Source organism: Chelon labrosus (assembly GCF_963514085.1).
Source record: "Chelon labrosus genome assembly, chromosome: 10".
In the NCBI taxonomy this organism is placed as follows: Eukaryota; Metazoa; Chordata; class Actinopteri; order Mugiliformes; family Mugilidae; genus Chelon; species Chelon labrosus.
The window spans coordinates 7,647,690-7,661,856 of NC_140360.1; the positions used below are offsets into that span (position 1 = coordinate 7,647,690).

Here is a 14,167-nt window from a genome sequence, read left to right on the forward strand (position 1 = left end):
GTGGCTCCCAGACATGGTCAGAGACACTCAGGTAGTATGATCAAGGCTCTGATCAGCAGGGGAGAGGAGACGGGGAGGCTGGACAAAGGAGTATGATCAGGAAACTCTGATCGGCAGGGGAGCAGAGACAGGAGAGATCAACATATGGTAAGTGTCAAGGCCAATGTCCCTTCAAAGACAACGTATGTTGTATATTTAAGTTTTCTTCTTTACATCCGCATAGATGCCAGGACCCAGGCTTCACAGAGGAACATCAATATTATTCACTGCACTGGGTAGTTTTGCCTTTATTTGTTATGTTACTTGTCACAGTATGGTGAGATTGTATTCTATGTTTGTCTGATTGCACTATGGTTCAGAAATGCAGTACTTTAATGTGATATCTAAAGGGAACCATTCAGAGTTGCCCTCTCTTACTTACCAGCGGCGCCCATCCACAAAAATGCCCGTCACCCCCGTTGGCTCAGCAAGGATAATTTGATCTAGTCTGTGAGATTACACTCTAATGCAACAAATGCTAGTCGAATAGCTAAAGACGCTCGGGTATTTAAAACACTCAAATCCAATTTAAAGGTGACTTTAAAGTCAGAACTAATGTTTGGTCTCAAGGACAAACGGCCGGAAACACTCCAGCTACTTACCAGGCGCTTAGAACACCTGTATGTTTGGATGTTTTAAGGTTGTCATAGTGACATTCGGCTGAGCTTGAATAAAGACAAAGTGAAACATAACAGAAGGAACACGGGGACACCAAATAAGTGTTTTCCCACACAAACCACAGGACTGAATGAAACATCACGGGGTGAAGCACAATGATAAGGACGAGGAGGAGGAGGAGGAGGAGGAGGAGGAGGAGGAGGAGATGAATAGATGCTGAATAAGTTGCATAATGTGGTGAAGCTGAATTAAGGCAAGACATTGCTGATTAACTGCCCCAATTACCGCCCTAAACCAGAGAGCAGGGAGGCTACGGAGAACAGCGTCCCATGTTTACAGCTAATGTTTCATGAGGGTTTAACTTCATTGTCCAATAAAATTCTCGTGTGGATGATCTCACTTTGCTTCTGTCAGATAGAATATCACTTCATTAAGTACTATGGGGCATATTCTCTTGTCTGTTTGGTAACTGTGATATAAAACAGACTGGCCAATATGGTTATTTAATGAAAGAAGACTTTTTAAATGTTGCCTCCACCCGTCAATATAAAAAGCTCCCAGATTTCGTGATGGTTTAGACTCATAATGGCCTTGGTCCATGCACACAGGTCTTTTACTGATGTTTCCAGGCTACACTTCTATCTCAACACTGTTTGAATATGTGCAGGCCGCGCTTGCTCGATGTTTAACACTGTTCTTTGAGGTATACACCTAACTGACTTCATACAACTACCAGCAACATAGGCCGACCGTGGAATTGCCTCATGTCACACCCCAGATACTAACAACCAATGGCCAACTGGAATGTATGTTCTGCACCTGCGTACAAGGAAATAACTCTTCATACCAGCAGGCGGCAGTAACCTAAGTTTATCTTTCAAAACTGGGGGGACAGGACAGGCGTCTAAAAGATGGGAAGCTTGGAAGAGCTACAAGCTACCGCACCGAGCTTGCCTCTCCTGAATCAGTTGGTCTACGGCGTGTTCGTTCTAGATGATCGCGTTGTTGTGGATTTGAATGTTCACAAGAGATGAAACGTTTTCATTTAGTTTACTTTCATCACTTCTGTTTCTGCTCCCGTGCAGGGGTTCAGTGAAATAATCTATCATCTGAAAAGCGGCTCAGACTAGAGGAAACGACGTGGGCCGACAGATGTTCACAGACAGATCTACTCGGTGAGTCACGGCCTTTCAGTGGCATCACAAACCGTTCTTCCCAGTGTATAGTAGCTCGGCTCATCTTCAACCTAATTAGAGGTCTAATCATCCAGGGTGAATGCATGTTTGTGTATAGGAGCTTTCATGGATAATATCATTTGTTAGACTGCTAACCCCTCTCTCTCTCTATCTCTTAGCGATATTGGGTTGGTCTGACCGATGCAGACTCTCCCTCCACTACTGCAGCGAGCACTTGGCATGGTTATTGCAAAAAAGGCTAATCCTGAGGGAGTGGTAATCAGTCTCCCTAGCTTTGTTTTAAAAAAGAGGCTGAATGAGATGGCTTCCTGTATGTACTTTGAAGAAATACGTTCTGTCAGATGCTCATTTCAGACATCTTAGTATCTGGGGCCCTTTTATTGACTACATTAAGAACGAGAGCGAACAATGTCAATGAATGAACTCTCCCGATCTCAACGCAGGGACTGATAGTCACTGATTGCATGGTTTGGCATGGATTATACAGTAGAAACAAAATATTTAAATAATAATAATATGATAATTTGTAGGATTTGACGTGCACCCAAGGATTTAAAATTGTGGTTAGAGTTTGAGAAACATTTCACTCACTGGGAACTCCAGAGACAAGGCGAAGGGGCCGTAGCACGCGAAAGGCTCGAAGGGCCTTGACGTCAAACCCTCCAGGTTTGCCTCCGGACTGGCCGCCAGAGTCGGCGTCTTTGGTTATCATCTCCAGAACCACGCTGAACAACCTGGAGATGAGAGAGAGAGAGGGGGAGAAGACAGCAGTCAGGGCAATGTCAGTAAGCCAGAGGAAAGAAGATGAAAGCTAAGGAGTCAGAAAGCAAAGAACAAAGCCGTGCGTCCTCTTTGTACTCGTCTCTGCGCCTATGCACCTGTGCCTGCAGTGTAAAGACATGGTTTATGTCTTTTGTTTGTGTGTGTGTGTGCTTATTTACCTTTGCTTTTTCACACCTCATCAGAGTTTACATTGAAGTCCAACAAGGACCAGGTGGTCTACTGATAAACCATCACTCTGTACAAAGCTCTGTGCGTCTGTATACATTTGTGATGTTCACAAACAGCACTGTTGTCTCGCTGCTAGACATATTGAGACTATAATTTATTATGGTGACTTCTGCATTTTTTTTTTTTAATCAAAAGACAGATGCAGACGACGTACATTTAAAAGTAGTCGGGAGACCGGGAGAAAGAGGAACTCACCCCACTATGACGATGACAAAGTCCAGCATGTTCCAGCCATTTCTGACGTAGGAGTTCTGGTGCATGACCAGGCCATAGGCAATAATCTTCAGAAATGTCTCTATAGTGAAAATGATCAGGAAGGCATATTCTACTGTTTCCTGCACAGAGGGAAAGGATGGCGGGAGGAGATAACAGAAGAGAAGGAGAGAGGAGAAAACAAAAAAAGAAGAGAAGAACATGTTTGGGTCATACAATGTGCAAAATAGTGTACAGATGTAACAGTAAAGGCTGGTGTGTGACACAAAAAGAATAAAGCTTTTGCACCTGGGTACCAAACTCTCATACTTCAGTGCTCACATACAGTAGCTGGATGAACATGACAGCAAGAGCAAAACATCATCCTGCTTTCCTTTAATTGCCAGATCTATTTCTATTATTTACTTGCATGTGATTTATTTTCAACATGCGGGGGCACACACACACACACACTCTGATGGAGATGGGTGGTCACTGGAAAATTAGTTTGAGTAGAGTATATCTGTGCACGCATGCTCTGGACTCTTTGTGTGTGATGAAGAGTAGTGATGCAGCGAAGCAGGACGGAATTCCTTTATCCAGATTAAAGAGAGGGAGAAAAATAATTTGATTTGATCAGATCTGAAATCTACACACATGGAATGAGATTAGTCTGATGAGGAGTGGGTGGAGTACATGTCTGTAGATATAGTATGTGTGTGTGTGAAATGCGTTTAGTTCCTGGGAAGGAGCCAGATATATAATACTGATTTGGTCTGATATAATGCAACCATTCTAATTGTTTTATATATAGAGAGAATAGCTGTGTGTCTGGTTCTGTGTTCACATTGGAGCAAATAAATCCTGGAGGTACAAATATTCATATACTGTATATGCAATTTAAGATATCAGCCACTGATCAGCCACAACATTAAAACCACTGACAAGAGAAGTAAATAACATTAACCATCTTGTGACAATCCAGTGAGCTGCTGAGAAACTTTTGGACCTGACATTCATTCGTATGGATGTTCCTTAGACATGTAGCACCCACCTAGACCAGACCAGGCACCCCCACCCCATAGCAATGATACTCCTTGATGGCAGCAGCCTGACACAGGTACACACACAAAAACGCTTTAAAAACTGTATCTGTATCTGTGGGATGATCCACAGAGGACCCTCCCTTCAACCCATAGGACCTCAAGGCCCCCACTAACAATATTCTGCTGACAGGACACCCTCAGAAGTTCCCATGTCCATTCTCTGATGAGTCACAACTGTTTTGGAGGCACAAGGGAGACCTACACAATATTAGGAAGGTGGTCATAATATTATGCCTGATCTGTGTATACTAACACTTCAAAAGCTGTTTGGTTTGGGAATGATCTGTCTTACAGTGAGAGATAATTTTATATAATAAGCAACTTAAATAGCTTCAGGAAGAGACTAGAAGAGATGCGGTGAGTTGTAGTTGTATATAAGGTGAACAGACCTTTGGCAACAAGTGGTGGGCGAGTACCGAGCTCAGCTAATTTCAATTTACATAAAGGAAACTTAATCCACAACTTTGGTTCCTACCAGCAAGTTCACCATGCTGATAGAGTGCTTGGAGCATTGGGTGACCCCAGATGGAGTGGTGGTGTTTTTTTCCCGATAGAGAGACGGCAAGAAGAGCTTATGCCGTCCACACATATTTCACTCGAAGATATAGAAAAGACTGACTTTCTTATACCTTGGACCATATAACAAGGTATTCTGGAGACCCTCTCACACACAGCACAGGAAATGATGCATCATTAACAGGAATAACACTAGAAACTATGTAATTGGAGCAGTGATGATCACAAGAAACGTACAAAGAAAATTCACTCTGCGGAACAAAACGTCAAAGCAACGGCCACTGAGCAATACTAATCAAATATGTTTTCAATACCGGAGAGCGCCCCCGAAACAACGACAACGTGTCCTCTGAACGACAAAACTCTTTAGTCATAACTGTATGTCCTGCTGCATCATCTGCGTGTTTCCATGGCAACCGTGTGTCTTACATTTGAGTTTTCAGGTCTTTGAATTTGGATATTTCCAACACACACACACACATTCACGTCTATTTATTGTGCTTACACATTATTTCAATTTCTCACCTCCACTTTCTTTCTCTCTCACAGCTTCCCTCTCCTTACATATCTCACCTTTTTCTCTCTTTCCGTCTCTCCCACACACAAAATCTCTCTCTCTCTCTCTTTCTTTCTTTCTCCCTCTGTCTCTCAATTCACCAAGCAAAAAGGTTAGTGAGTCGGCAGGTTTTAAGGCCCATTAAGCTAAGCACTCCTCTTGTTGATTTAAAGGACACAAAGCGCACTCGGACACAAAGGAGCATAGTTACTGAAAGACCCTGACGACATCAGCAACACGCACACACACACCCACACACGCGAGCGGCGCGACCTGCGATGATACATAAACTCAAACCACGCTTCTGAACGGCAGCGAGCCAAGCAGACAAACGGTTTCACAGAGGGATTAGAGGCAGCCCTGGCAATGGTGACTCCAGAAAGCCATGCACAGTTAGGAATAAACAGCAGCCATTGCACTACAAGTGTGTTGTGTTCTTGAAGTTTTGGCTCCAAAACTGAGCTTTTATGTTTTAATTATTATGTATTAACACCTGTCATTTATCTCTGCAGCCTACTTTATAAAAAGAGATAGAGATGGATAGATAATTTTTCTATCCTGACGGAAATTCAGTATAAATTAGTACCACGACAGAAAAAAAAAACTCCACAAATCAGCACACATTAACGTATTGGTATAAGACATGAAGCAGGGGTGCCAAACATACGGCCCACGGGTCAAAACCGGCTCACGAGAGGGTCAAATCTGAATTTGCAAAGTGCAAAAACGACACAGAAGACAATAACTGTAATTTTTAAATAAAAGTAACTGCTATTCTTAATTTGTACTGCACTCTTTAAAGGGGAACTACCATTTTTTACAGCCTGGACCTTATTTCTGGCATACAATACGATCGGACTCAACAGGGAATAGCACTATCAAATCATAACAAAATATTGGTGAAATAAACGAGTTTCGAGGCAGATAATGTGTTATTTAGAGGCTGCGTTTCGGTGCCCCAGTCACTCCCACTATATGGATATACGCAGATCTAAATATCTTCCGATTGACTATAAATGACACCAAAGTTATATGGGTGAGTAAACGATCATATTTTATGCCAGAAATAAGGTCCAGGTTGTAAAAAAAAACGGCAGTTCCCCTTTAAGTAAGGGTTTCCGACATAACCCAACACTGAGAGCCAGAACTAAACGGCAGATGGCAGTAATGCACCAAAATTACGCTTTTTTTTTTTCCATAAAATGTTTTTGTAAAAGGATAGTTGATTAAATTTAAATACGTTCATAATGTACTTGTGCTTCTTGGTACTAAAACAAAGGGATAAGTTCTCATTATTTATAGGTTATTATGCTATTACGTTACTGGTCCAGCCCCGTTGAGATAAAAACTGGGCAGTATGTGGCCCCTGAACTAGTTTGAGTGGATGGGTGCCAAGTGGAACTAACTTTGATGCAAGTCAAACCATTTGATACAGTTCACAAGTTTCACAAAATGTTTGCACCAGGGAAACACCTTCCAAGATCCATTTCACCTTGCTGATGGCGGGCTTGGAGCATCAGGTGAACCCAGACGGAACAGTGGCCCCGCTCATCCACAAGCAACATATATATAATATACAATTGAGGATTTGAGGTAACAGATGACAGGAAACATAGAAATACTCATTAGAAACTAAAATAACCAATAATGAGGCTCTGATTTGAGCCTATCCATCAAAATTATCCATCAATCAACATGTGGGTTTTCCAAGAAGCATTTTATTCCACTTCAAATTGCAGCACATCTTGTGGTGATTCTGTCCGTACAAGTGTTCAAAATCATGTGTCCTCTAAATGAAAATGAAATCTCACTCTGACAGACTCATAACTCAAGGAAGAGTCTGCCCTTTATTTTGATTTCCACACGGTGCAGACTTTCCATGGCGCAGGGAGGGAGATCATTTCCACAATATATATGAGATATGAAATATCATTGATTTAATGTTAATGAGCAGAAACATCCAGGTTCCTGCTTTAGTCCCTTTACTCTGCAGAAAGGTCCAGATCCTTTAGATAAAATGTGTGAATGACTGGCTCTTGATTGTTCACCGGTGTAAACTGAGTGGTGAGCCTCGACAGTAGCTGGGCGATGACCCGTTAAGGTCAACAAGTGTTAAGATTCAAAGCTGTTTCACACTGATAAGAGGCGTCGATGCACGCATGAACACACACCTGCCGGTCATTCCCATTTGACATTCTTGCTCCGTCCTCCGTGTTGTTTACATACAGTTAAAATGTCCACCTTTCTGCCTCGTGAACAGCTGACAAAGTGCATGTGTGGACTTGTGTGACTTATGAATGGGGTGTATGCATATTCTGTTTACACAGTAGTGCTGTGTGCATCCACCTGTCTTTTAGCAACAACAGGAAAAACGCTTAAAACATGACTTTTAGTTGAAGACTTGGTTATGGGTCTGTGATTTTAAAATGTGTGTGTGTCTCAGTCAGCTGAATTAATGTTGTGATCTGGCTGATAGTCAACAGGCCTGTGTGTGTGAAGATTACTCCAGAACAATGGGCACCACAAATGGAGCAGTCACATGATCCCACAGGGCATTGGTCACACACAAACACACAACAGAAAGCATGCACATGGAAGAGGAACCACAGATGAATGACAAACCAATCTGGCAGGTGTTCAAAAGCAAAATCAACAGCAGGATTTTTTTAAAATGCATCTATTTCTTTGTCCATTTTAAGCCGCACTGCATCGCCTTCATCGCCATGCATGAGTTGCGTATAGGCAGGTGCATGCAGACAAAGCTGTTAATGCAAACTAAACACTTGCTGCAGATGCTTCACTTTAAAAGCTTTCCAGTGAAAGGCCTGGATTATGGCTTTTTACTGTGAAGCAACTGCAGGGAGAGATTTAACCGGTGATGGTAGCTGAGCCTGGGCTGATTCACTTCAGCTTTTTATGGACACACAGTTTTAGTCTTAAAAAAATAAAAATAACAATAATAAAAAAATATAATCAGACTGTAGTTCAGCTAGTCTCAAACAGTTTAATCCTGCCGTTTTATTGTTTTATTCTGTAACTCAACCATGTCAAACCAACAAGGAACTCATTTTTATTTAAGCCCACATTTAAAATGAGTAGACATGTTGTGCTCATGTAACTTCTCTCTCTCTCTCTCTCCTCCCCCCCTTGCAGGAGTGGATTTAATAAGTATAGGCAGAAGAGTATTAGCCTTTGGCCTCCGTCTTATTACATACTGCACCTCATGATGGCTGCAATACACGTGGCCTGACGTTACGTAATAAATGTTAAATCTCTTTTTTAGTCCGCACATCTCTGGGGGATTCCTGGATCGTAAGTGGAGTCACAGGTTTCACAGGCATGATGCCGTTTCTGCGAGAGAGGGAAGTGGAGTGGGGTTGAGTGCTGACTAGGAGGTTTAAAGAGAGTGAGCGAGAGAGAGACACCCAAAAAACTCCTAACCCTCCTAAAAGCGGGGTGTGGACACTCCAGAGTTATAGCTCTGTTTGATGTATATTTCTCACCAAACAGGATAATAGTCTCCCCTGTTTTTATTTCAACGAGAAACACTCCTTTGCTGCATGTAGTAAGGACGAGGTTGCCGTGGAAACCAGGCTTGTTTCATGTGTGGGCAGAGAATGAGTCTTGAAGTGCTCAAGTAAAGGATGCTCAAGACAACTGCCCACCACACACAACACATGCCCTCCAGCAAATGCTTCTTCGCGTTAGAAACCAGTTTTGTGGCAGATTCAAATCCAAAAGATTCAATTGCAGTTTTTTTCTTCTTTATGTTTAATGTTTTTCCTTCAAAAGACAACTGAAAAACGACCAATTTATCTCTACACTGCTCTCTGTAAATATCAACCTTCTCCTTCGAAGTGGTGCTACATGTTCTGAGGGTGTGTTTCCTGACAGCCTCCACACGCAGCGTCTAAATCTGAATTTTCTGTCTTCAGATAAAACATCGTGGCAGCCGGTGGCAGGGTGGTGACACACCTAACCGACAGTCAGCTGAGAGAAGCCGAAGCCACATGCTGGTATGAAGAGTTATTTCCTCTCACACTGGCGCAGAATATACACGAATCAGGCATAACATTATGACCACCTTCCTAATACTGTGTAGGTGTCCCTTTGGGTCCTATGGGTTGAGGGGAGGGGCCTCTATGGATCATCCCACAGATACTTGATCAGTCTGGGATCTAGTGAATTTGGAGGCCAGGTCAACACCTTGTGCTGTTCTTCATGTTTTCTTTTTTTTTTTAGTTGTTCCTAAGCCGTTTTTGTGTGTGTGTCTGTGTCAGGCTGCATCCTGCTAGGGATGATTGGTGTATGTACCAGCTGTTGGTTGTAGTCTTTGCGGTGTGCTCAACTGCAAGTATCTGGTCCAGACACAGGCGTCCTTTGATGTCAGTTTGGTGTATCCAAGCTTTTAATTCTCAAGTCTTAACCATAGACATATATGGTGAATACCATGCACACTACAGATTAGTATTTAATTGCCGCCGATACACAAAGGCACTAAATTTGATTTTGCATGGCGGTAGGCTGCATTTGTTTCATAGAGCACAGTAGAGCAGAGGCGGAGGCCCTGAAATCGAAGCAGCTTAATTGATTTAAGGAGGAGCTGTGTGTCCCTTAAGCTCCAAAATCCCCTGTTTTGGGAGCTGAACAAGAAATTTGTTTTGCATGAGCTGAAGCCAAAAGAGCTGTCTGTCTCCGTGCAGAGGATGAACACAATGTCCTTGATGATGTTTTCAGATTCACAGACTGTAGGCCTTGTTTTTCAGTCAGACAGTTTGGGTTGAGAACACTCAGGTTGAGATTTGTCTCCATGTGGGTTCACTGATTACAATGCAAAGCAGACCACGGATGATGGGTAGATGTTTCCTGCACTGGAAAAATTGCACATCTTACTGAGCTGCTATTAGATTTAACTCTTTCTTTTAACCCTGCTCCTCTGAAAGCTGCTCTGAAAACATTAAGTTCTTCTTGACTTACATACAAAATACTTTTTTGAATAAGTGAGAATAGACCATGTAGTTTGCACTTTATAAAATAATAATATCAGTGGGGGGCCATCAGGGCCAGCAAAGCCTTCTCTGCTGGCCTAAACTTTGTCAAAATCACTGACTTACATTTTAATATTTTGCCAATATCTTATTCAATTATTCCCAATAGCCTATTCTTTTCATTTTATGGCTTGTCTGTCTCTCATCTGCGGCACTTCTGGCAGCGTAACTTTGCATTAGAGCTTTTATCCAAACATATTTCAGCCGTTATGTGTTGCCGGAGTCTGTGCAGGCAGCTGAAGCTTGAAATACACTGTAATGACGCTGTTCCTTTAACCAATCACATTTCACCGGCTGCATGCATAACGTACGGCGTTTAGGTCCCGCAGTACTCTAAAAGAGCCTTTAGCCCTTCTCAGTGGCCTACGGTAGCGTCAGCGGTTTCGCGTCCTCTGATTGGACGGTCAGAGAGTCGCTACATTTAAGCTAACGGTTCATGTTCATCTGTTGCGAGCTGCATTAGTAAAACGTCCCCGTTAACGTTTTGATAGCTATTTTTTGAACTCACAATGGCGGAAGGAGGGGTAGCTATTGATCTGGTTAGCTTAGAAAGTCATTTTCACAGCGGACTTTGAAGGAAAAGCTAGATATTGTGAGGAAAGGCCGTCCAACCCCTGAGCTAGCTAGTATGACCCAGCCGGGGAAAGCGTGTGTCCGCCACCTTCAGGTCAGCAACTATGAACGCTATGATGAGAACTCTAAATTGTTTCTTAAGTTCTGGGGAGTAATATGAATTATATTTACATCTTTTATGTATATTTTTGCGGACGGCACAGTCGAGAGGTGGTTAGCACTGATGCCTCACAGCAAGAAGGTGCCGGGTTCGAATCCATGGGCCAACTGGGCCTTTCTGTGTGGAGTTTGCATCTTCTCCCATCTTCTCCCTGATTCTAAATTGGCCGTAGGTGTGAGTGTGAATGGTTGTCTGTCTCTCTATGTTAGCCCTGCGATAGACTGGTGACCTGTCCAGGGTGTACCCCTCCTCTCGCCCAATGACAGCTGGGATAGGCTCCAGCAGACCCCCGCGACCCTTAACAGGAGAAGATGAAGATGTATATTTTTGCCATTTTATTGGGTTGACATTGATGCTTCTGCTGGATTTGACGTATGTGGTGCTGGAGCGCAGTGAGAGGAGATTTTTTGAATTGTTCTATGTGAGTTTCTTGCTTTAGTAATGGCATTCATCTCCCTATGAGATACCTGTCTACAATGTAACGTCATATTTTATTGCTGTTCAGCATGATGTTTCTATAGTTGTGTCATAACGATCACAATTAGAGGTGTTTTGAATAAGGTTGGAGGGCATTGAAGGCCTAGTTGGAAAATGCACGGCCTGCCACTGAATAATACTAATTTAAAAACTCTTCTGCACTTTTCTACCTTAGTGGTACTCAAAGCACTTTACAATGTTTATGATTCACACCGCATTCGTGCTGCAATGCAAGGTGCAGTCAGTGGACAACCAGCTCTATCACCACAAATTCACAAATTGAATTTATCATCAAAATCTAAAATTTCAGTGGCTTCCATGTCCTACAGTAATGCAGTAGTTAGTACAGAAGTACAAGGGTTTAGTTTAGAAAGGAGACAAGTCTTATTAAAGGTATCCCATGGAGTCCAGGGTTTTTGTCTCAGCAAAGTACAAGAGCTCAGATGAATCAACACTTATTCCTGCCACTGATTTGTCTGTAGTCCATAATGCAATGTGCCAAAAACTGCAGGGAAGAAGAAGAGGACTGTTATCTAGTAGACAACACAACGTGCCACGGGGTGTCTTTAAAATCCGCTGATAAGGCTGATTCATGTATAACTGATCACACTGAATCAATACAGGCCGTTTCTCATCGTGAAGTGAGCTTGCAAGCTGGGATAATGTTCTGCAAGGATGACCCCCTACATTAGTAATCTGCCGTCTTAAAGAGTGTGTGTGTGTGCGCGCGTGTGCGCGCGTGTGTGTGTGTGTGTGTAAGAGGGCATATGATGACTCAGTGTAACACCGTGCTGCATCAGTGATTTTCACTCATGGAATAATTATTCTGATTTGATTTAATCATGTTCTGATTTCATCTTAAAATGCACAAGCCACTGTTCTGCATGTAAACCGCTGGGTGTACGCTGCTGAATATTAAAATTAGGGCAGTCAAAATGTTTTATTTTTTTTGTCGTGCTGATAATGCGCACACATTCTGTGATTTAACCCTTTGCCCAAGATGCTGTTTGGGAAAACAGGAAGTGATACAGAAGCAACAGCGTGGATGGCAAGCAGAAACAAAACCCTCCCCAAGCAGGAACAGATAAACTAAACTGAAGGGTCCTCCAAGCTCCAAAGCTGCGCCAAACAAGAACAAAGCTACCTGCAATCACAGCTGAGAGTTCTCTTCACCTTGCTCAAAAGCAGACCCAATTCGGACAGCCTCAGGTTACACCGATCAGGTATAACATTATGACCACCTTCCTAACATTGCGCAGGTCTCCCTTGTGCCTCCAAAACAATTGTGACTCATCAGAGAATGGACATGGGCCTTCTGGCCTCCAAATTCACTAAATCCCAAACTGATCAAGTATCTGTGGGATGATCCACAGAGGCCCCTCCGCTCAAAGACCCCCACTAATAACATCCTGTTGCCAGACACCACAGGACACCCTCAGAAGGCCCATGTCCATTCTCTGATGAGTCACAACGGTTTTGGAGGCACAAGGGAGACCTACACAATATTAGGAAGGTGGTCATAATGTTATGCCTATAATCCACAAAAAACACTGTCTAAATGTTCAGTCTGCACTGCAGGACAGTTTATTTTTGATAGAGGACGATACTGTTTGAAATTATGTTATGCAATACTAAACTACTTTATGTGTCTTGGTTTTTGAATAATGCAACTAAATTTGAGGACTAGAGTACGTGCATCAGAACAGAACGGAGAGGTAAGAGAAAGGTGAAGAGTAGGACAGAAGGACATGGCAGACAGAAATACAGAACAGAACAGCAGGACGGATTAAGAAGAGAGAGACAGAAAGAAAGATTTCAGCGTAATGGACGGTTTAAGGACACACGAAATAAATAATCAGCTTCTGGGCCCAACTCAGAAAACAATCAAACTATCTGAATACGAACACGCACAAGCTACTTTCTGGGTTATACCGTTTCTAACCATAAGAATCTATAACTGTGTTCTCCAGCACAAGAAACTGGTAGCAGCAGTGGTGAGGTGGCTGTACTCTGCAAGTGCAACATTATGTTCTGTGAATCTTTGCAGTTATACTAACAGTCTCGGCACACACGAACACCTAATTAATTATTTAAAAGAGGTTTTATTTGTCTGAGTTAGGAATAGTTGTTCTGAGACGACGAAGAGTCTATGACCAGCACACTAAAAGAAAGGATGCAAGGCAAATTTGTCTGCACCCAAACAGTGCAAGAAAAATGACTGTTGGTTAGGACGGCCCTTGTGGGTATTCTAATGTTGTCGAATCAGCCATGTGTATAATTTGTAAAGGAAAAAAATAATTATACTGCAAATTTCTCCAAACAGAGGTCCTGTGATAATAGTCATGTCATGCGAATGAAAATCTTATTTTTTTTATGTATGTTTTATTTGATTTTGCCTCCTCTAGCTTGAAAACTATGAAGGCTGTGTTGGTCAGAATCTGCATATATGGACGACGTCTCGCCACTTCCTTGCATTGGCCAAACTAGCGGTATTTTCTCGGGGATTCGCGACTTTGGAGCCACAGTCTGAGCAGTACGGTCCGAGAGTGGAGCCACGAGGATCCGCGATATCGATGACCCGACCACACTTCCTCCAGACTCACTTGTGTTTTCATTTAATTAATACTACACTCTGCTCTACCTCCACCACTTACAAATAAATGTTAGATTATACA

At 42.6% G+C, this 14,167-nt stretch overlaps 1 protein-coding gene across 1 annotated transcript in view; it reads right to left on the reverse strand.

Annotated features, from left to right (window-relative positions):
* Positions 1-14,167, reverse strand: part of cacna1db (calcium channel, voltage-dependent, L type, alpha 1D subunit, b) — a 102,819-nt gene that overhangs the window by 57,047 nt on the left and 31,605 nt on the right. Inside the window, exons 4-5 of the mRNA XM_084552804.1 lie at positions 3,060-3,199; positions 2,445-2,587 (exon numbers count right to left, since the gene is read on the reverse strand). Coding sequence (XP_084408930.1) covers positions 2,445-2,587; positions 3,060-3,199 — 283 coding nt within the window. The remainder of the gene's footprint in view (positions 1-2,444; positions 2,588-3,059; positions 3,200-14,167) is intronic.